The sequence below is a fragment of the Protopterus annectens genome, chromosome 1.part1, assembly GCF_019279795.1.
Source record: "Protopterus annectens isolate FY-2018-M chromosome 1.part1, PAN1.0, whole genome shotgun sequence".
In the NCBI taxonomy this organism is placed as follows: domain Eukaryota; kingdom Metazoa; phylum Chordata; order Ceratodontiformes; family Protopteridae; genus Protopterus; species Protopterus annectens.
The window spans coordinates 942,120,282-942,142,986 of record NC_056726.1 but is presented as its reverse complement, the minus strand read 5'-3'; the positions used below and the strand labels follow the sequence as shown (position 1 = coordinate 942,142,986).

The following is a 22,705-nucleotide window of genomic DNA, read 5'->3' as shown; positions in this document are numbered from 1 at the left end:
ACCTTTATGCTTAACATTATACAGGGGGCATATGGTAATGTTCTGCCTACCTTTTAAATTCAGAAGTCTTTGAAAGACTGGTCGGACGTCAGACTTCCACAGCAGGGAATCCCATATTGTTAAGAATACTGCAGCAGTGAATGTAAGGACATGCTCATATCCAGTTTTTATAAAGTAGAATGGTACATAGTTCTTACATATTTCTAATAAAATGAGATGTTTACATTAGGCTTTATTAGTTTACATTGGTTGCAAACAGTTTGGCTATTAAGTAAAATTCATATAAGTTATAACAAATGTTATGCCATGTGATCCAACAAAGGGTATAACCAATATCAATGTTCTCATTCTCTCTCTCTCTCTCTTTCTTGCATTACTAGGTACCTAAGGGTGTAGCTATCCCAAAACATCCAATATTCACACATAGCTAATGCTTGTTTAGTTGATTAGTTTTAGTTTTAAGGAGAAAACTATTGTATGATAACCATAACTGATGTTAGGTTTCAGTTCTTAGTAAGTGTTTGTAATTTGTGATGGGCATTATGACAACAGACAAAATCCATATATATATATATATATATTTTTTATTTCTGCATATTTCTCTAATATTCATTACTTAAACATTTAACAGATCATAGAAGTATGGTAAGTCAAGAGACTATTTACTCCTGATCAAGTTTTGCATAGTCAAAGCAATTGATTGTTTCATACATATAAATAAAACTGAAATTTGTGTGATATTAAATTGCATTTGTAAACTTTGCATTTGCAGATGGTGTTCTTCCTGTATACCATCTAAATAAAGGTAAGGTTAATTTATATCTTGACTTATTATAACTCAGTGTGAAAATAAGCAAGGAAACTGATATAGGGCAATATGAAAGTATAAACATTTCAGCAACTATTCAACTGAATTTATTTAGTTCTGCTATATATATATTTTTGCTACTTTTGAATGCTTTGTGCCCAAGATCCACGAGTTAGCAAACCTCAATCACATCTGCTTCGACCTTAGTTTGAAAACATCAATTCACTTACTAAAGATCTGGCTGTTTTAAAATGGATACACTTATCTGCACGATACCCCACTATATTAAATGGGAAAATTGTAATTTTTATATAAATACACCCTTTTATCATAAGTAGTACTGCTCTGTCTTACGTCCATCCTTTGTAAGTTGTTTTACTGATTAAGTCTCCAGGAATTCACACATTAGGTGGTGTTCCTCCAACTGTCTTTAAACAGGGATAATAAACCATTTTCTGCTGGTTATTCTTCTGCCTGTATATATTCTTATGGCATATACATTACTTGCTGCTGCTTCACACTGCTTGTTTACCCTTGCATCACATTGTATGACAGCCCACCAAGTCCCTGCCTGTTTTTGCTGCTGCTACAATACTTTCCACCATTGTATACTAATTTCTTGGGTTTCTGCTTCAAAAATGCACTGTCATGTACTTTTTTGCACTGAATTTAAATTACCATATTTATTACCATATTTAGACCACTCCACTAAATTTCTTTTCAGTCTTCCTTCATTAGCTTTTACATCTGTGACATCCCTCCTGTGGGCCTGTAATCTGGGAGCCTCAATCCTCACCACTGACACCGGTGAGGGACATTCACTTGGAACAAAAATAAATACACACAGTATTTACAGATGTAGGTCTATGCACCAATCACAATTTCCCTTAAGAGCACACAGGAAACACACTCAGTCCTGGGGTTGGGTATCCCTGTCTTTCTCCAGGCTACAATTAAGACTCCCCACTGACACAGCTGTAGAGTTGAGTCCTCAGCCAAGTGTTCCAAGCCAAGTCCTCCACCACTCTCTCTGTAGCTGACACATACACTGTTTGAGATATGATTTTCACACACACACACACACACGCACACACACACACACACACACACACACACACACACACACACACACACACACACACACACACACACACACACACACACACACCTGGGAAAGGCTGGCACAGATTTGCCAGCTGTACCCCCTCTACCCAGACTATAAGGCAGATAATGCCACCAGAGCACTCCAAAGCCATCTCCTCTAAGGCTGTTACATGGGTACCCAATTATACTGAGTAAAATTAATACTAATACAAGTGGTAGTGTTTGACCAATGCAGCAAGCTTTCAGAAGCGACCACAGTATCATCAAATAAATATAAGTAGTCTCAAAGGTTAAAATATTCTTTAAAAGACCAGCCACAATGAAAATACTAAATATATATTTACAATAAACACCAGAGTTTCAGTCACACACAATATTAAAAATAGCACCGGTGGACAGATTCACACAGATATAGAAAAACAATACTTAACTAATCTGACTATATTTTCCTGACTGATCTAAAGAATTACTGTCCTCTAGTTCATTTACTAGAGCAAGGCAAGATGGACTAGCTGAGTGGTCCTTCTTTGTCAGGTTTTAAAAACAGACTGCCCTGAGACTTCTGTCTCATCTAGTATTAAAACATCATTTCAGTGCTGGATTACAGCATAACATCACATACATCTGATCACCTGACTTCTGGTTCCCACACTATCCGATTTACTAAACACTGAGCCAGAATCTTTCACATATATGTCATCATGCACACAGATGGAGCTTTGTTAAGATGTGTTATAGTATCCTGAAGTTATAAAACCATTTCAAAAAATTCCACCCTTCCAGGGTAGCAATTAGTTAACCCCTAAAGACAACACAGTAGGATTCCTAGTCCTGGTTTTCACAGACATTTTGTCTCTGTCTGCAGTCAGAACTGTAAGATATATTCCTTATGTCCTAAACCAGGTAATTTGATTTCAGACTATTTTTCAAAGTTAGCTGGACTGAAATTAACCTCTTCTCTTCCAGTATCCTCTGTTACAATATACTAATTTCAACAGCTACAATACAGTCTGACACAGAGGTGTATTTCTTTTCTGTCCAGTAGGACCCACTGCTGGTACATGTTTAGCACAAGCAACTTTACAAATACATTTTTCAACACAAGCATCTGTACAAATCAGCTTGGTATGGTTTATGTCCATATTACCTGCTAAAGGAATGCCATGGGCTATGGCTAGTAGTGCAATGGTAGGTTCTAGGCACTGCAAACTGGTGTATTACCTCACCCTCTAGCCCTCCCTCAGGGGTCCATTCCTTCTACAGTAACCCTTTGTCCCAGTATACAGACTCCCCATTTCCTTGAGAATCAAGTGCCTCACTAGCTACCGCCCTCAAGCTTCTTAGTGTAGGGTCCGAGAGCTGAGCCTGTCTCAACTCTGTCTTTGTGACCCTTCCCAGCTCCTCTTCCACAGGAAGTCTGGTGTTCTCTGACAGCAGTGCCTCACTGTCAGCCTGGGTACTACCATTCACCTCTGCCCTTGCAGTTGCTCTGTCCAAGGGAACAGAGGTACCTACCAGCAGCTGTGGCTCACCTTCAAGCTCACTGCTACAGGGTTGCTCCCTCCTTAAAGTAGTCACTTCACCATCCCTGGCATCAGGTGTGGGGTTTGTCTGGGTCTACCCCAGGCTACCATTCCCGCATGCCTGTCTCCAAGCCTGACTGCATGTAACTGCATACACACAAGGTACCTCATTATCAAAACCATTTCCTATCAGGACATCTTCAGGGATATCCTCAAACACACTTACTTGCTTGCTTTGTTTTGCACTCTCTCTCAGTCAAAGTGAACCCTGGACAAAGGCGTTTGGAATATGGTTCCTCCTAAGGCTGTGACGGGAGTGGACTGTCCACGTAAGTACTGCTCCTCTTTAACCACTGCAGGCTTCACACTGGATATGTCAGAGACTGTGTCTCTTTTAAAAGTGGCCTGTCTTCCATCTACTAAGATAGAATACAAACTCCTGTGATAGTTTGTATCCTTGTTACTCCTGACAACTTACCACTAGCATGCTGTTATGTCACTTGCTAGCTCCCTCACCTTTTGTTCCCCACCTTGCTTCAGGGGACATTTGTATGCTACATGGCCACTCTGGTTATATTTAAAATGTCTAACCCTTGATCCTGGTCGTGTACCTGAACAAGTGGCTTTTCCTGTTACTGGTAGGCTCTGTTGGGGTAGTTTAGGCTGCCCACCATGGGTTCCCTAATATCCATGTGCAGCTCTGGGTATCTCATTGCTCAGTGGTGCCCTGCCTGCTTAGTAGAGATCCCCTTTTCTCCCCAGCTCATTGGTAGAGTTGCAGTCCTGGTCTGCCAACCATATTCTCATGTTCTCAGGCAAGTTGTTAAGGGCTTATTCCCTCATCAAAAGGTCTGTCAGCCTTTCAGAAGGGGTGACTTGACACCCACTCACCCAACCACCCACCTATGAAAATAAGTGCTTAACTCAGCAATATAATCACACTTTCATCTGCCTTGCATCTATGCTCACAAAACTTTTTTTGTAAGCTTCAGGTGTTAACTTAAAACATTCCAATAAAGATTGTTTAAGTTTATCATAATTTAAACAATCAGTATTAGACAATTTAGAAACAGCAACTAGTTACTGCTTTACCATGGAGTAAGGATGGTCAGGAACCGTACCCAGAGCTCTTGGTCAACATTATACTGTTCACATACTCTTTCAAATATATGAATTATCACCTTCTGTAAACTGTGGAAGAAATTTACTGACCTTTATTTCTTCTAGGGTTCAGTTATTCCCTTCCCTATTACCTCCATGACCCTGACAAAGAGTCCCTCTCATGTTGATGCTACTTCTTATTTTCTTCAGCCTCCAAACATTGTAGTCTCTCATTTTCTTCAGCCTCCAAACACTGTAATCTCTCTGCAGATTCTAATTCTAAATGTTTGTCCTCCAGTCCAATTCTCTTTAACTTCAGCTGTATTTTTAAGTCCTCTGAGGAAAAGGAGAATTGTCCTGTTTCTGAAGGCTGCACATCCCCATCACCAGACTGGTTGTCTTCCTGATTGCTGGTTTGTGTTGCAGCTGCAAATAAGGCTGAAATAATTTTATCTTTAGTCAGGTTGGCATGCAGCAGTCCTTAGGCTTCTCACACTTTGGCCAGTTGGTTCTTTGTCAGCTTGCCATAATCCTGTGCTGATATTTTTGCCTGATTTCCTTGACTAAACTAAACTAATAAAAAATAAATAAACTTGTTGTGAAAATGAAACTCTGTATGTTAACCTTGTGGCTGCAGAGAGTACACAGACCTTCAGTGACAACTGACTACAAGCTTCAATTAATATCCACACCAGTGCTCACCCAATATGCGATGTCCCTCCTTTGGGCCAGTAATCAAGGAGCCACAAACCTCACCACTGACACTGGTGTGGTACATTGACCTGGGACAAGAATAGATGCACACAGTATTTCAAGATGCAGCTATCTGCACCAAGCATGATTTCACTTAGGAGCAAACAAGGAACACACTCAGTCCTTGGGCTGGGTCCCCCCCCCCACTTTCTCCAGGCCCCAAATAAGACTCCTCACTGACACAGCTGTTGAGTTGAGTCTTCAGCTGAGTGTTCCAAGTCAAGTCCTCCACCACCCTGTTTGTGAAACCAGTACTCTGTGTCCCTGCTCCAAATAATTGACACACAAAGCCTGGCACAGTTTACCAGCTATATCTTCTCTGCCCACACTATAAGGTAGATACTGCCACTAGAACACTCCAAAGCCAGCTACTCTAAGGCTCTTACAAGGGTACCCAATTATACTGAGTAAAATTAATACTAATACAAATAGTAGTGGTTGACCAATGCAGCAAGGCTTTCAGGAGTGGCCACAGTGCTATCAAATAAATATAAGCATTCTCAAAGGTTAAAGTATTCTCTAAAAGACCAGTCATAATGAAAAGTTTAAATACATTTAATAATAAATAATACAAGAACATGAAAATACTTAATATCTATTTACAATAAACACCAGAGTTTCAGTCACAGGATATATTAAAAATAACACTGATGAAAAGATTCACACAGATACAGACAAACAATACTTAACTAATCTGACTAGATTTTCCTGATTGATCTAAAAAAATTACTGTCCCCTAATTCAATTACCAGAGCAAGGCAAGATGATGTGGGTGAGTGGTCCTTATTTGTTGGGTTTTACAAACAGACTGCCCTGAGGCTTCTCTCTCAAGGGGTGAGAGGTTGGCATAATGGTTAAGGTATTTGCCTTATAAACACAAGGTACAGGGTTTAATTCCCACAGGGTGCAGTTGGCTAGGCTTAAAAATGGCCCACAAGGGCAGTTAGCCTAATACTAATAGTAATCTATCTAGTATTAAAACATCATTCCAGTGCTGAATTACAGAATGACATCACATATATCTGGTGACCTGACTTCTGGTCCCCACACGACCCCTTTACTAGAAACTGAGCCAGAATCTTGCACGTATGTGTCACCATACACACAGACAGAACTTTGCTAAGATGAGTTATAGCAGCTGGAAGCTATAAAACCATTTCAAAAACTTCCAACCTTCCAGGGTAGCAATACGTTCACCCCTAAGAAAAATACAGTAGGGTTCCTAGTCCTGGTTTTCACAGACATTTTGAATCTGGCTGCAATAAGAACTGTAAGATACAATCTTTATGGCCTATACCAGATATTTTAATTTCAGACTATTTTTCAAAGGTAGCTGGACTGAGATTAACCTCTTCTCTTCCAGTATCCTCTGTTACAATATATTAATTTCAACAGTTTTACTCATGTTAGCATCCTATGCAACCTACTCTAGGCTTGCCCTTTTTATCTTTTATATCCTTTTCCGTTGTATTACATGAAATAGCTTGCTGATATCTAACTTGGTCACATCTACCATTCCTTATGAAGTGTTTTGGTTAGGCTTAAAAAGAATTAAATTATTTATGTTTTTTTTGGGGGGGTCATAATATCACCCTATGTGAGAGAATGACACTTTTGCTCTTTTGCCATACAGAAAATCTGATATTTCAAAATTCTTTCCTTCATCAGTGATTCAGTTCCCTACAAATGATGTCAATGTAACCGTTCAATATTTCCTAACCTCTGTCTTGCTGCTGCTCAAGAACAGTTATCATTAAGAATCTTACCTGTAGCCTACAATTTATTAAAACATTGGAGGCATTACCAGATTTCCCCATTAGGTCTGTATGGGCTCCCAGATCTGCTTATCAGGCCTTGCCTCACTATGTTTGCTCATTTTCTTATGGATCCATATAATCTTCAAATGGACTGGGATCATAGGCACTGCTGCTAGTCAGTTGTAATGAATTCACCTTTCCAGGCCTCCTCAAAAACATTGAGTCAGAGTATTGTGTAACATCCATGTTTTTTGTCATATATTACTGTCCACTCTTTAAAATATTTTAGGTGCGCTATTATTCCACATTATTTCTGTAAAAAAGGTTTGTAAATCACCAATGAAATGCTACATTTTCCTCTGTTTATAGCTTATATATTAATTATTATTTTAATTGGTGAGAAGGTATCGCACCAAAGGAAACATCACTACACAACTCAACACTACTAAGCCTATCTATGGATAGACATTCTTGGAGAAATGGCAACATTACTTGTCACCTATAAAGTATTACAGAAAATTTGGTTAAATCAGAAAAGAAGATTTAACTGTTGGAGAATAAAATGCAATAAACGCTACCAACAAATGAATATAAGGTGCTGATATATTCGGTGGAACAGGTATCTGAAAAATCCAGTAGGCAGTATATGTAAAAAAAATTGTATTTGGTTACTATATGCAAGCATGAAAGATATTGCAGGCTGTCACATCTGTTAGTGCACATATATCAGCTACCTTGGTCTGAAGTTGGTATTTCTTAATGTTATGGTTGCCTAGCTAATGGCCTTTCTTGACAAGCTCTCACCTACAGGAAACAAATTGGATAATTTGAAATAGGAGAGTCACTGGTCAGCAGAGAAAGGGAAACAATGAATGTAAGAAACAAATATGATCTGAGGCCTGTTCAAAGTGATTTTTTACAGCAAGATATTTATATTTTAAAGCTTTTATCAATAACAGCAATAACAGAAGTTCAAAACTAAAATATACTGGTAATCTCCCCAGTACTAAACACCACCACTGTGATGGGGAAATGTTTATTTTGCCAATAGCAGCCATCTGAATTTAGTAGTTTTCAATATTTTTTCCAAACAGTAAGCTTGTATGTCTTCAGACCACATCAGCTGCAACCATGAATAAGTTGTTGTACCTTTCAGCTTTTCCCGGTTAGGGGTCGCCGCAGCGGAACTCCGGTCCGCTAATGATTGGCAGTAGATTTTTACGTGCTGAGTTGCCAGCTCTGATGCACAACCTTCAATGAAGGTATGCCCATTCACGCATGTCTCCACACAGAAGATGCTCTAGCTGAGAATCAAACAGGACAATGTCATACTGTGAGGCAACAATGCTACCGCAGCACCACCACTGCAGTCTGCAACCATGAACAAGTACTTCAATGAATAGCATATTCACTTTTATGTTTGCACTGAAAAAGTTTCCAGAGCTATCAATAACAAAATCTACATTTGCTGCCTTAATATTTTTGTGATGTTATATTATTATTAGTGTTGTTTTGCTCCATTTGAATGCTTTACCCTTAAATATTTCTATATTTATCCCTTGGTGATATTAAATAACTACAGTGCATGCTTGAGGACATCACTGCTAACAGAAGCTATGGACTCCAGTCTTAACTTTGAAATTGTAGTTCATGTTACTAAGTGATCCTTAGTAGAAGACATGCCAATTAATTGTAGATTTCCTTGTTTAAAAAATGTACTAGAAGTATCAACCTACATTTTTAACTTAATATAGTAAAATTACTCAAGCTATATGTGTATATTTAGAACAAGTAAGAAAATGGTGGACAGCTAACGCTGTAACTTGAAAGTATCTCTTACTGAAACTTGGCACAGCGTAAATTCCTAACTCATTTATAGATTTTATCAATTTGCTGATCCCCCCTACTACCATGATGGAGCACTGTCACCATAAAACATTTGTGGAGTGTAGAAATCGAGTCAAATACCTAAAAATCGATCTAGTAATATTGAAATTCCAACACCGAGAACGGCTGATTTCATGAAGGGAAAGAATTTTATTTCCCATCAGATAAACATCCCATTTATATAAGCCAGCTCATCATGAATAAACAGTGGAGTACTTCCCTGGCTTATTTGTCACACTGTTAAGCTATACCACAACGTAACACACAGAATACTAGCCTTTCTTGAAAAAAATGAACTGTACCTTTACCACAAAATATTGAGGCAGATTAAGCTGTCAGCTGAATATATTTGGATATCATCTTCCACACAGGATCTTGAGAGAAAAATGTGATTTATAAAAGTTTTATAATAACAGTTCAGTATAGGGTAATTTAACAATCTGTTTTAAATATGTCATTCTGCCTAAGTTCTAAAACAATGGTGCATATTATTAGTTGATGTGCTAAGAACAGCAGGTCATTTCTCAAGCTTCACTCTTTAGGGAATTATCTGTTGCTGCTACATCACAGTGTATGTATACTTTTGTGGGTCATCTTTAGTCAAACGTAGTAGTCTGTATTTTTCAATGTTCTTACTGCTTACTGAGTATCATATCAGGGAAACTTCAGTACATCTACCTTACTGCCCAGATTAGAGTTAAGTGCAGGAACTCTCTGCAGGTCTAAATGTGCTACGTCTATTCTGTTCTATTGAGTTCACAGGACAATGTCGTGTTTCAAAACCATGCTCTTTCCTGGAATGTCAGCAATACCTTTAGTGTGCTTACTGGTTCTGTTTTGCACTGGCTTCTGATAGTGATCCAATTGCATTTTAATTGGAAACATGCTGTGTTATTTGAAGTCATTCTCTATCAAACTTAGTGGCATCATTGCTTTCCTCAGCTGGATAGTAGTGCTCACATTATTTTCTCTCTTTTTTGCCTCTTTTGCCATTTAGGCAATTTAGCAAATGTCACCAAATTCCACAATGAGTATTATAATGACTGAGCTGTTTCTGTTTTCTTCTGTTGATGGTGGCTGTGCATGTTTTAGTTTCAGTTTTAAGATTATTTAGAGAATGGGCAATCTGTGCACTAGCACCCTGACTGGAGAATGAACATTCTCCAGCAGGATATTAATGTACAAGCAGTGCCCGCTGACAAACGAGTCCGCCACTTCAGCGCAGCATATCAAGCTGCCGTGAAGCTCTGACTAAAAAAAAAACTAACAGCAGCCATTATATTACCCTCACTAAGCAGTGCTTCTGCTGTTTAGTGAGTGTAAAATATATTTAATAAAAAGAAAAGAAAACTGAAAAATAAAAGTGTGTGTGCATTTATGTGTGTGTATGCATTCATATGAGTGAAAGAGAGAACGATCGAGCCATTACTTTACATTCACTAAGCAACATATTTGCTGTTTAGTGATTGTAAAATCTAAATATAACAAAAAAGTGTGTGTGTGTGTGTGTGTGTGTGTGTATGTGTGTGTGTATGTTTCTGTGTGTGTGTGTTTATGTTTATGTTTGTGCGTGTGAATGCATGCATGAAAGCAAAGTGTGCGTGAGTGAGACAGATAGCGTGAAGAGTGAGAGCGATCCAACAGTGGCAGCAGCAGCATTCAAGAGGTTTATGTACCTCACACCTCTTAGTTAACTGAATAAAACCTAAAATAAAGGAGGAAAAATGGTTCAAAACAGGAACATATTCTTGTTGAATAAATCGAAAAAATTTTTGCAATAGTTGGACTTGTGTTATCATGTATTTTCTGAAGTACAGGTGCATGTGTGTATGTGGGGCAGGGGATCTGTGTGACAGTGGGCGAGACAGTGAGATCGATGGAATACAGGCAGCAGCAGATAAGAGGTACGCCTACCTCTTGACCTTTTAGCTCAAGAAATGTAGATAAAAACCTAAAATAAAAGGGGGACAAAGCCATCGAAATAGGAACAGATTTTAAATGTTATACTTAAAAAAATTAAAAAGTAAGTTAAATAACAGGATTTGTGTTAGCATGAATTTTCTGAAGGAAATACAACCTGAAAGTTAAATGTATGCCATTATTTAGTGACTTAAACCCCCAGTGAATGGCAAGAAGCCATTTTAGTAGTAAGGGACCAAAGATAAATCAAATATCTAGAAATTTTATTTTTAAAAATGATACATTTTTGATGTAAAATGCTTCGTCTAACACCATTTACATATACTACAGAAACTTTGAAACATTAGGCAGAGAAGCTATTTTACTTCAAAAATATATAAAAAAATATATAGTAATAAAAATATATAAATAATGAAGTAAAATACAACAATTTTACAGAGACCCCATTTTCTAAGCACGATAATGCTCTCCAGGGTGCGTGTTAATGTGTAATTAATGCCCTTCCATGGGCGTAGAGGCCCTCTGCCTGTGGCGTCAGATCTCACAACACCCTTGGGCAGGCATTAATTACACATTAACACACACCCTGTCAGGCATTATTCCTTGCATAGTTTTTAGGGACATTTGTAAACTACATCTTCTCAAATAAGAAGTATTTTATTTTATATTTATTTCTTGCGGTATATGTAGCAGAGAATGGCTTCTACTAATAGAATATTTCTAGTATTTGATGAGATAAGATCATATGAAGGCTGGAAAATGAGCTAGAATTTTATAGACTTTACTGATTTGGAGGAAAGAAAAACAAGCTCTGGCAGTCATTTTTTGACTGTCTTGCCAAGCTACAGAAACAGCCTTGGAAACATCTGCAAGCAAACTGTATCAAGAAACAGGTGTGAATAAAGCCACAGAAACCACTTTGAAAATGCCTGCAAACAAATTAAGAAACAGATGAGGATAAACTGACTGAAATAGTTGACAAAATGTTCCAAAGGGAAGGGAAGACAAAAGCTCCAAGACATTTGTTAAGTTTGTTAAGAGTTTTATTTTCACAAATTTTTCTTTGAACTTAATCAAAAACTTGAAACAAGAGAGGCCAAATTAAACCTTCGATGTAAATATACAACAAAGTAACATATAAGCTCTACTATGAGGGCTAACAATGTAAAATATCAGCAATATAAACTCATTAGCATGTAAAAGGTCCAAAATCAAGATTCTGCAGAAGTAGAGATGATAAAGATCCCAGCTGTAATGCATTAGCAGGTAATAATATTGTATTGCATAAAATGCCATGATTACAGTCTAAATTTGGGAAAAAAAATTAACTGTTACATGCTCCTGTAGGGGGAGACCCAACCGTAGCAGCACTTTCAGAGATGTGTAATAATTGTTGCGCACCCCTTAAGTAGTGTGACATTTGAGTATAAGGGAAGGGATGTTCCTTCTGTCCCTGACTTTCTTTCCTCGTATATCCACAGAAGTTTACAGACAGGACATTGTTTAAAAACTGTCAGTGACTTTTCTTTACTTGCTGTCTATGCATCCAGCACTAACTGTTTCACTGGCTTTTAAAGTTAACACAGCATTTTTTTTTCTTTTGTTGTAATTGATAGTGCATGGACTACATATGACTCCATGCACTAGGAAGAGTTATGATCAGGTCACAGATCATAACCCATTATTATATGAATACCAAGATTCACCTCTGGAGCTACACCATGCTACAGATTTTTTTTTATTACTTAATTTTGTATATGATACAGAATGGCTTGTTGTCTGTTTATTTTAAATGAGAAATAAAGATGGTTTTCTTTTATGCCACATTATGGCCACTAATTATTGAAGAAACCTAGTTTTTTTTGTATCGTATTTTGTCAAGACTCCATATATCATGCATGCTTTTTGAATGGTTGGATTATCAATAACTAATTTTTTTAGGTTCTGTTTTATCCTTGGCCATTATATGGATTATTACTGAATTTTTCAATGACCACCTGTTACCAAATAATGCTTATAATCATTTTATTTTTGTTTTTCACAAGAAATTAGTGCGGGTATGACATATTTTGAGTCAACATTCATTTACTTACTTTCTTCAGCTTAATGAGCTTAATTTCATCATAGCATAAAAACGTAATACGTCTATACAAAGTAATGTTATTAGTGTGCATGTATTTCTTGCACAGTTAAATTATAAAATACACAAAGACAGAAAGAAAGACAAAAAGGATCATTACATTTTATGAGTTTTTAAGTGTTTACAAAGACCATGAAATATAAACATAATGTCATTTCACAGTGACTTTTGCACCATCTGACATAGTTCCCTTCATAAGTAAATCACAAGCAAGCTACTGCAGAATGAATAATTATAAGAAACCAAAATGTACGCCTAACTATAAAATCAGTGACCAGGGCTAAGCAAAAAATACCGGTAACTGGCATGCTGGGAAAGATAATGAGCTAGTGTCTGTTATGACTTTCCCTTCCCCAAAAGAGGTTTAGGGCTGCCTCTGCTTTGCTAACAGCTTCCATGTGGGGCTTGGTTCCAGAGCAGAAGCATTTAGCAAGAGAGAGCAACAGAAGGTGTAAAACAGGTAATGCCATGACCTGAAATCTCTGTGGAGAGGGGAGAAAAACTTCATAAAAATAAAAGCGGGGCCTTTTGCCTTTCTCACCAGATCCAGACCAGCATCAGTTTTTCAGCAGGACAGAAGTCCTATTCTCTAGTCTGGTTACTGGTTCTGAGCTATCAGAAAGTGCCATACTGATGACTGGAAGGGTTGGAGACCCCAGAGGACAAATATTCTCTGCCGTGGTACACCAAGAGCTGCATGTCAATCAGTGCATGCAATGTGAAGCGTATGGGGACCAAGAGCATAACACTAATTGGTAATAATCAGGACACAGGGCTGTTCATAGTACAACATTGCTTTTGTCAAGCAATTGGCTCAGAGGTTAAGGTTGTGAGCTGTAGTCCTTGTGGTGTGTGGTTTGATTCCCTGAGCCATTGTTTGCCTACTGTGTGACCTTAAGCAAGTTACGTAACCTGGCATTGCTCCTGAAAAGGGACTGTTTGTCTAGTGGGCCTACTTGTCTGACATATAGATGTTGGGAGGTTGTCATAATGGTTAAGGTGTTTATCTTACAGGTGCAGGGTTTAATTCTCCCATGAGGTAATTGGCTAGGCTTAAAATGATCCACAAGGGCAGTTAGCCTAGTTCTAATCTATGAACATGGGATTAGATCTGCTAAGTATCTTTTAATTTAAAAACAGAATGATTATATGCTGGATGCTGGGATTAGATCTGCCAAAAATTGCCTGAGTATCTTTTTATTAAAAAAAAGAACAATGGTATGCCTTCTGTGTAGCACAATGTCATTTTTGTCAGTAGTGTGTGATTTATTTTAGTCTAGAATTTTTCAAAAAGAAAAGCTGAAACCAATTTTCTTTTTATTTTCTTTAAAGGCATTTGGCACCCTGCATTCATCCTTATTGGGGGAGTAGCCACTGGAGCCACTATTGTTGTGGCAACTATCCTGATAAAGGAAGTCTTAAAATGCAGAATGATTCCATATGCAAAGCACTGTTGTGCAAAAAATGGTAAGAAAGACTTGATATGTTAATGCATGGGATTGTAATTGCTTTCAAACATAACATTTTCTGTTCCATTTGCTGCAAGAAATATGCAATACTTTGCCACCAATAATGACATACTGCTAACTCCCTAGTGAAAGTGTGAGACCTGGTGCTGTGAGTCCTGAGTCCTGACACTTTGGAAATAAAACTGTGATTCAATGAAACAACAAGAAATGTTGACTCTCAGTGTTGTATCTATAAAGTATTTTTGCCAGAAACAAAATCTCCTTGCACTTCAATGTTGCGGGTGGGGCTATACCTTCCTCACCAGTGACTTATCTATATTAAATCTGAGATTGCTGCATCTGGGAGTAGGATGAATATTCCAAGACACCATTATCTCACACTTGGTATATATTCTCATAAATCACACTTACATTTCCTTATTTTTGAGAATCAAAGTTGCTTTCCTCAGTATTTCATGGACAACTCAAGATATTTATTTGTTTGTTTGCTTGATTACTGTGGTACAGTACTAATCCATATGGACCAATTTAACTTGTGGATTTTGGAGCATAAGGCTAGCATTTACATATTGTAATCAATGACAGACATTGCAACTGCTAAAGAAACATGACCAGCAAGACTTCACCCATATTAATCAAAATTTAGTGACTACTGCCGGTGACATCAAGCTAAATTGTTGATATTGAAAACAATCTTGTTGCTTTTTTATCTTGACGTAACTATATACATGTTCACTATAGATGTTGGCTCAAAGGGGAACTGATAAATCTAATAAAATAGTATTCCATTCTTCACTCATATTTTGCAGTTAACTTATCTCTACTGGTAACTCCCTCTTTGCACTCAAGAACAATGCTAATAATCTTGTAGACAAATTCTCTTCCAACTTCACCTCAACCATCTTCAATTCTATCTTGTCTCATTCTCAATCATATCTCCTCTCTTGAAATCACTCTGGATTAAGTCCATTTGTCACTTTTCAAAACTGAAAATAAACATCTCCATGGGTCTTGGCAATATTCTAGATATCTGTTGAGAAGCAATAAGTCCCACCAAGCAAAACCTTTTCATCAACTCGTCTGCCTCTCTCCAGTGTTTATATCCTTAATGTGTGGAGGACAATTGTTGTGGTGGCATTGCATAAAAGTGCTCTTCAAATAATCCTGCAAGGCTATTGATTCATAGGTTCATAGGTGTGTACTAGGCTAATGGCCATGGAGCCTTTACAAGCCTAGTCCATAGGATTACCCAGGCATCGTGCCACCCGACATTAGTTCCAGTGCCTTTGTCAAGTAGAGCCACTGGAGTGCTCCCTGGGGTGAATTTTCTATTTCCCATCCTCTCATCAAGATTTCTCTTGAAGAGGGTCAGTGAGGTGCTCTGTTTGACATGTATGGGAAGTTTATTCCATAGCATGGGCAGTCTCTGGGTTATGAACCTGTTCTTCCAGCATGTTCTGTTGATTGTGGTAATGAGGTTGAGGTCTCTGGAGCATGTAGTGTGGAGGGATTGGCATTTCTTTAGATGTAGCATTTCTAGCAGCACTGGTTAGACATGGATTTGTAAGTCAAGCAGAGATCGCCTCTAAGTAGGCAATATGAGACAGAGAATAGCTGGAGTTTTTTTGAGCCTGTCCATATAGGACAAGTTTTTAAGGCCAAGGATCATCTTTGTAAGGTACGTTTGCAGCCTCTCCAGTTGTTGCAGGTGTCTAGTGAGGTACATGCCAAATGGGGCATTGTACTCAATGATTGGCCTAATGAGGGAAGAGTAGAAGGAGACAATGACCTCTTTCTTCCTGGATGCAAAACCTTTAGTAATGAGCTGTGCCACAAAGAAGCACTTTCTGAACACAGTGGCAATGTGGTGGTCAAAAGAGAGGTTGCTGTCAACCTGTGTTCCCAGATCTCTTATAATGCCCTCTGTGTTCAGTGGACTACCATCAATGTGGTAATTCATGGGAACCGAGTTTTAGCTGAACTAATAAACAATGATAACTTCCTGGATAGTCACTGGTTCAGTTTTGTAAACATTTTGATCATGCCTGCTCAGCTTGGTTGAGATCTTTAAAAGGGCTATCAAGACCATAGATAAATGAGACACAGTCCATGCTGTCTACTTGGACCTAGCCAATACCTTTGGAACTATGATGAGGTTATTGACTCACATCACCATTAAATCATATGCAGTTCACTGAACAGGTAATTATAACTGTATCTGACAAAACTGATCCCAGTTGAGGTCAGGATATTTGCTCAAGTAAAAAAAAAATGTAACCAGTGGTGTCCCACATGTCTCTGCTCTTGGCTCCATCATTTTTGGTATCTATTTCTCTGCTTGAAACCTGATATCAAGCTATGCTAGTGACTGCAAACTGGGGGGGGGGGTTATCAAATCCCATTTTGATTCCCTCTGTATGTCACCATATCAGCCACCCAAAAGTTTATGAGAATAAACAAATTTGTCCAATTCCTATTCAGACAGGCAGTTGCTGAGAAGAATAGAGAAACCACCTCAATCAAGAAGTCTTTTTCTGGAAACAGTCTTGAGGATAGAGGCAAATCCAACTCTTTCAGCATCATATTCTAATTCATTCTAATATATTCTATTCCTGTATCTAGTTTAACTATCACGGCATCAGATGCCCCCTCCTTCATCTTGTAGTCATTTCTCCCACACATCAGTCTGCACACTGTCTTAATCTGATAGGACTATATTGCTCATGCAGCAACTAGCTATTTATTTATTTATTTATTTTAACATATGTCTATTGGGCAAGTCCGACAAGGAACAAGCCAATTTTCAGTGGAGGTCCGGGGAAGAAATACTCCAGACGCATGTCTTTGTAACGTGGGAGGAAACCAAGGCACTCTGAGGAAATCCACAGGAATGCAGGGAGGACATGCAGACCCTGCACAGAAGGCACCCCAGCCAAGAATCAAACTGGAGAACCTCTTGCTGTGAGGCAACAAGGCAAACCGCTGTACCACTGCACCATCCATTTCCTGAAAACACAACTTTCCAACATAGTTTTTGGAGCTGGTTCCAGTATCCCCATTCTAATCAAGGTTATCTAATTCTTAAATTAATCAAGTGGAGGAGGGAATGCTTTGATCTCTCTGACTGCTGTGTGTGTGTGTGTGTGTGTGTGTGTGTGTGTGTATGTGTGTGTGTGTGTGTGTGTGTGTGTGTGTGTGTGTGTGTGTGTGTGTGTGTGTGTGTGTGTGTGTGTGTGTGTGTAGAAGGATAGCAAAGGCAGGGCGAACTGTTACAGTGTGCTATGAAGAAGGGCAGTTCTACAGTAAAAGCTGATTTTTTTTTCCTCTTGCAGAGGGGGTGTGTATCTGGCTGTAGCAGTTGGCATGCTACACCAAATGTCTGAGTCTTTTTTTCTCCTTATTTGATGAGCTGAAGGGGTAGGGTAATGTATCAGAAACAGGCACCATGCAGTAGATGAGCCAGCTATAGCTGTGTGTGTCTGTGTGTGTGTGTGTGTGTGTGTGTGTGTGTGTGTGTGTGTGTGTGTGTGTGTGTGAGTGTGTGTGTGTGTGTGTGTGTGTGTGTGTGTGTACAATTTAAACAAGACAATTTGACTCTTGTGTAGAGGTAGAAGTATACCCAGGAAACACCCCCTACCCCCTCACAACAAACATGAGAAAAACATACAGACTCTACACAGAGGATGGAGATGTGAGAAGTCTTAATGACTTTGCCACCGTGCTGCCCCTGTCTAGACCCTATTACAAAGCTATCCACCTGATTAAATACAAGTGCCCAAGGGAGCAGGTGAAAGGATCATGAGGGATAAACTATTTGTGCAACATTCTTGCATGTCTCTAGGTTTATGAGCTACAAGTCAGTATTGAAAGAGAATAGTCAGTAAGGAAAGGAAGGCCATCCCAGAAGGAGCACCTGATGCTGCTTCTCCAAGTCAGAGTTCATCTGTATATGCAGTGAATGGCAAATTGGTTCAGCAAGGTTAGGTGTCATATACTTTATGCTTTGTTTTTGAATAATAATTTAAAAGCAGAGGTGGAAGGAAGTAGATACACAGCAGAACAGCTGTAAGAATTAATAACCTTTAACGGAGGAAGACTTGCCACCACTGCTACCACTGGTCTGAAGAACACAGACTTTTAACTAGAAGATTGAAAAAGATCATAGAGTACAAAAGGGCTGAGGAAAGTCCTGTAAATAAGCTTAGGCAGAGCAGAATTGTATGTTTAGGAGTTTGGATGCTACAGAATGGGTTCTACAAATATGTATTAAAACTTGGGTAAACCAGACTGGCCGTGCTACCCCTACTTATGTCTTTACGTTGGAGTAGCTGCAGGAAATCCATCAGGTGGTCGTGGCTCAGCATTCTTGTGTCCTGAATCAGCAAGGAGTGTTAACTGTACAACCCATGTATTTTGTAATACATGTTAGTGCAAAGTGGGGTAATATGAAAAAGACTGATTAGTTTGAATATGTGTCCTAGATCTGGCATTTTTCAGAGGCTAAGAGCATATCTTAGATCTAATAAGCAAACTGCCATTGGTGATGCAGTTTAAAAGATCTATATTTACCTCAAAGTATATCCTCTGAATTCTATTATATAATATAATTTGGCACAGGTGTTAGTACTCCTGCTGCATATATCCAGAAAAACAGATCTTCCAGAAATGTTAAGCTCTGTGATGGCCTAAATCTGGGTTAACACTGTATTCAGCATGGTATGTCCTTGTTTATATTGCCATCTACATCTAAGTGTCTTATTTTGATTAAAGCAAATGAAATATTTGATGTGCCTTTATGTACTTAGTAACAAGATAAGATGTTTTATGGAATGGACAAAAATAAATGCAGTTGAATATTTTGCTTATGTGGCTTTTTGCTAAGAACACTGCGGTTGTTAAATATGTTTTATTTACAATTCTGTATGGTTTTCTTGCAGAACTGAATCAGGAGGTCACTGCATTACAGCAAACAGACATCGAACAGGGTACTGACCCAGAAATTCAGTCACTGTGAACAACTTTGTTGTAGAAGTTAAAGAAGAATTTAATGCAGCACAAAATAGTTTTGATGGGATACATGTCAAGATGTCGCTGCTACCTGATGACCTTTGTCAATGTTATACTTCTGGTCCATGCATTTTAAAATTTTCTATAGTGTTAGACCTCCTACGATGCTATATATTTTGATTTATCTGATACTCTTCACTGTTACTAAATGCTTCACTAGACGGTTTGGTGTCTTAGTAGATTAAAGAGTCGGCAATTTGAGTTCATCGATAAGTAGTAAAGAGATGGGAAGGAGCACTAAAAGTGAGCTGTAGAAGTTTCCAGAGCAGATAAAAAGCAATGGGTACATTACAGTACAGCCTTGAGCTGTATTACTCTCTGTGTGCTTGGCAAGTAGACAGTACAGCCTCAAAAGGGCGTCACATTTGTATTGACTGATGCTACTTAGAAAGTGATTTCTGCTGATTTTTTTAACAGAAATCAATTTTCATTGAATATATATTTTATAGTTAGCTAGGTTAGATCTTGTCATAATGAACTGCACTGTGTTGTCTCAGCAGATTACTCTTGGGGGTAAAAAAGATGGGTATGCTAAACTTAGTAGAGGTAACGGGGTAACAGGGAGTAAACTCTGCATCGTATAAGAAGTCATATTGTATATAGCATAACAAACTGAAATGAAACTCTTTGTAAACACTGCATCAGGTTTAAATCAAATTTTCATTTAAATTAATTGTCTCAGACATTCTGTGAAATTATAGAGTACTGGATTTTGTATTGTTTATTTGAAAGGTACTGCATAGCTAAATTAGTTTTTGCAATATCATAACTTTGTAACTAAACACAGTCTTCAGAGTGATAACAGTGCCATAGCTGAGAAATCTGTTACCTAATCACCATGACTATTTTAGACAGAATTGCAGACCATCTTTAACACAACAGAGCTGCACTTAAAGCAACAGATGCAGTAAAAAAGCAGGGGATAAGAATCTATGACTTGCAATCTAATACTTTTACAGTCATTCCATGAACTTACTCCTTTATTTTTATGATTATTATTATAATAAGTATTACCATATTAATCGGGTCTGAAAGACTGGAGTTAGCATATATGTAAATGAGTTAGGTACTACAAGTACCTCCTTCATGATTGTACATACATTTGTATGGTAAATATAAACGACATTGTTCTCTGCAGTGGTATATGATGCTGTATGAATCACATAAAATCTGAAAAGTCAGATAATATATTTGGAGTAATGATCTGTAGATTAACGTAACTTATCTCTAACTTCTCAAGTTAGTGTGTCATTACTCTGGGTTATAAATGAATGCTTGTATCAAGCATAATAAAACCGTTAGCTCATAATGAGCATGCCTTATTTGCTAACAAGTTTGTAACAGACCTGAAACTAGTTTTCATAAAACAGCCAGATGTGACATAGCCACAAGTGTAATTCACTGCAAGGCTACATTCCTAATTGATGAACTTCATAAACTCTGGCTACTTCTTGGGTCTAGAGTTGGCAGTTCATTTTGGTCAAAATTTTCTTGGAGCTTCTAACTGTCAAAGTTAAGTCCCAGACAAAATAAATGTATATAGATTCAGCTCTACGTAATAATATAAAGTGAAACATTTATACGTGGCATGTCTTATTCTCTGGATTTTATTGATTTATCTGTTTATTTCATCTTTACTCATTGTACAGCTCAATACTAGTTCATATCCAAATAACTGCACTATATCACAAAATACAAGGTTACACTCTTCTGTCACAAATTTTAAAACACCATAATTCTGGTTTAGTAAGACTCTTGCATGGGTACTCAATCATTATAACATTCAGTCTATTCCCCATAAGCTCTATAGACTTTATTGAGGACACATAATAATCCCTCTGTCATCTCTCCTTATGGTTCTCATAGACAGCTCTACAAAATTATCCTTTTCTGTATATCCTGTATATATATATATATATATATATATATATATATATATATGTGTGTGTGTGTGTGTGTGTGTGTATGTGTGTGTGCAATCTAAAGATATACTAAATATTTCTGCTACAATAAGGTGGGATTGCCATAATGGTTAAAGGTATTCACCTTACTGGCACAAGGTACAGGGTTTTATTCTGACTTTGGGTTATTGGTTAGTCTTAAAATAGCCCTTCAAGTTGATTAGCCTAGCATACACGTATAAACTTGCACCTTCCGACCATGTCACAGTTTCCTGTCACTCTTACCATCTGTCTGTCCCTAATAAGTCTATGACACTTCATCAATTACAAGTATCTTTCCCCTGTGCAGTTTCTGTGTCCCACGTTTTTAATGACGCTTTTCTTTTTCTTATCACTGTCTATTTCTTCTTTCATATGTGGTTTCCAGTCAGTAAGACTATACATTGCCGTCTTTAGAAAAGCTTGCATTCTCTTTTAACTGATTTGTGATATACAGTCAGACATAAAGAATAATCGGGTATAATGCTGATTCCTGTGACACTATTTGTTGGGCCGTGCCATCTACAGAATGTGCTTCTGGCAGAACTCTGTACCCTGTCACTCATAAAGTTCCTAATATTGTTTTCTATACCATATACCATTTCAAGACTCATTATAGACTTCTTGCGAAAGAGCTTAGTGTTACAGCTAAATCCTTTTCAGTAGTGAAAGTGCAGTTCCTAGGGTTAGTATTTACAATGAGTGAAATGTTTATGAACAATATCTGTATTGTCTTGCTATTTACTGTGAAATGATATAACATACTGTTTATCATCTACTGGCTAAACACATTTTTCCTGATAAATGGTGTTCAAATAAATCATGAAATGAAGGATAAAACTGTGTGTATCATTTAATATAGAAATCAACCTTGAGAGCTGCATTTGTAAAAATAATTGCAGTGATACAGTTGTAACATGGTTGCTGGCAGTGCAACAGAAAGGATGACTCTATCATTTTTAGTTTACTGATAATACCATGTAGATGTATGTGTTGGTCTACTGTATTTAAAACCTGATTAAATGATTTTCTTTTTATGATGTGGTCATGACATCAATAGCCTTGTTGTCTGTATTTTAAGGAACGTTACAAAAATATGATAAGATTGAACAAAGGTTCCCTACCTCCCTAAACAAACAAGTTTTTTTCTTGGATGTGATAGAAATGCATATATGAAAAAAGAAAGTGACTGATAACCAAGATTAATTCTTGTATATTTACTTTATATGTTAATAA

General features: G+C 37.7%; 1 protein-coding gene across 1 annotated transcript in view; it reads left to right on the top strand.

The window, feature by feature from the left end:
* Window positions 1–20,170, top strand: part of LOC122808089 — a 101,133-nt gene extending 80,963 nt beyond the window's left edge. Inside the window, exons 5-7 of the mRNA XM_044079065.1 lie at window positions 773–805; window positions 14,326–14,460; window positions 19,400–20,170. Of these exons, the coding sequence (XP_043935000.1) occupies window positions 773–805; window positions 14,326–14,460; window positions 19,400–19,476 (245 nt within the window). The 3' untranslated portion in view covers window positions 19,477–20,170. The remainder of the gene's footprint in view (window positions 1–772; window positions 806–14,325; window positions 14,461–19,399) is intronic.
* Window positions 20,171–22,705: the final 2,535 nt, after the last annotated feature.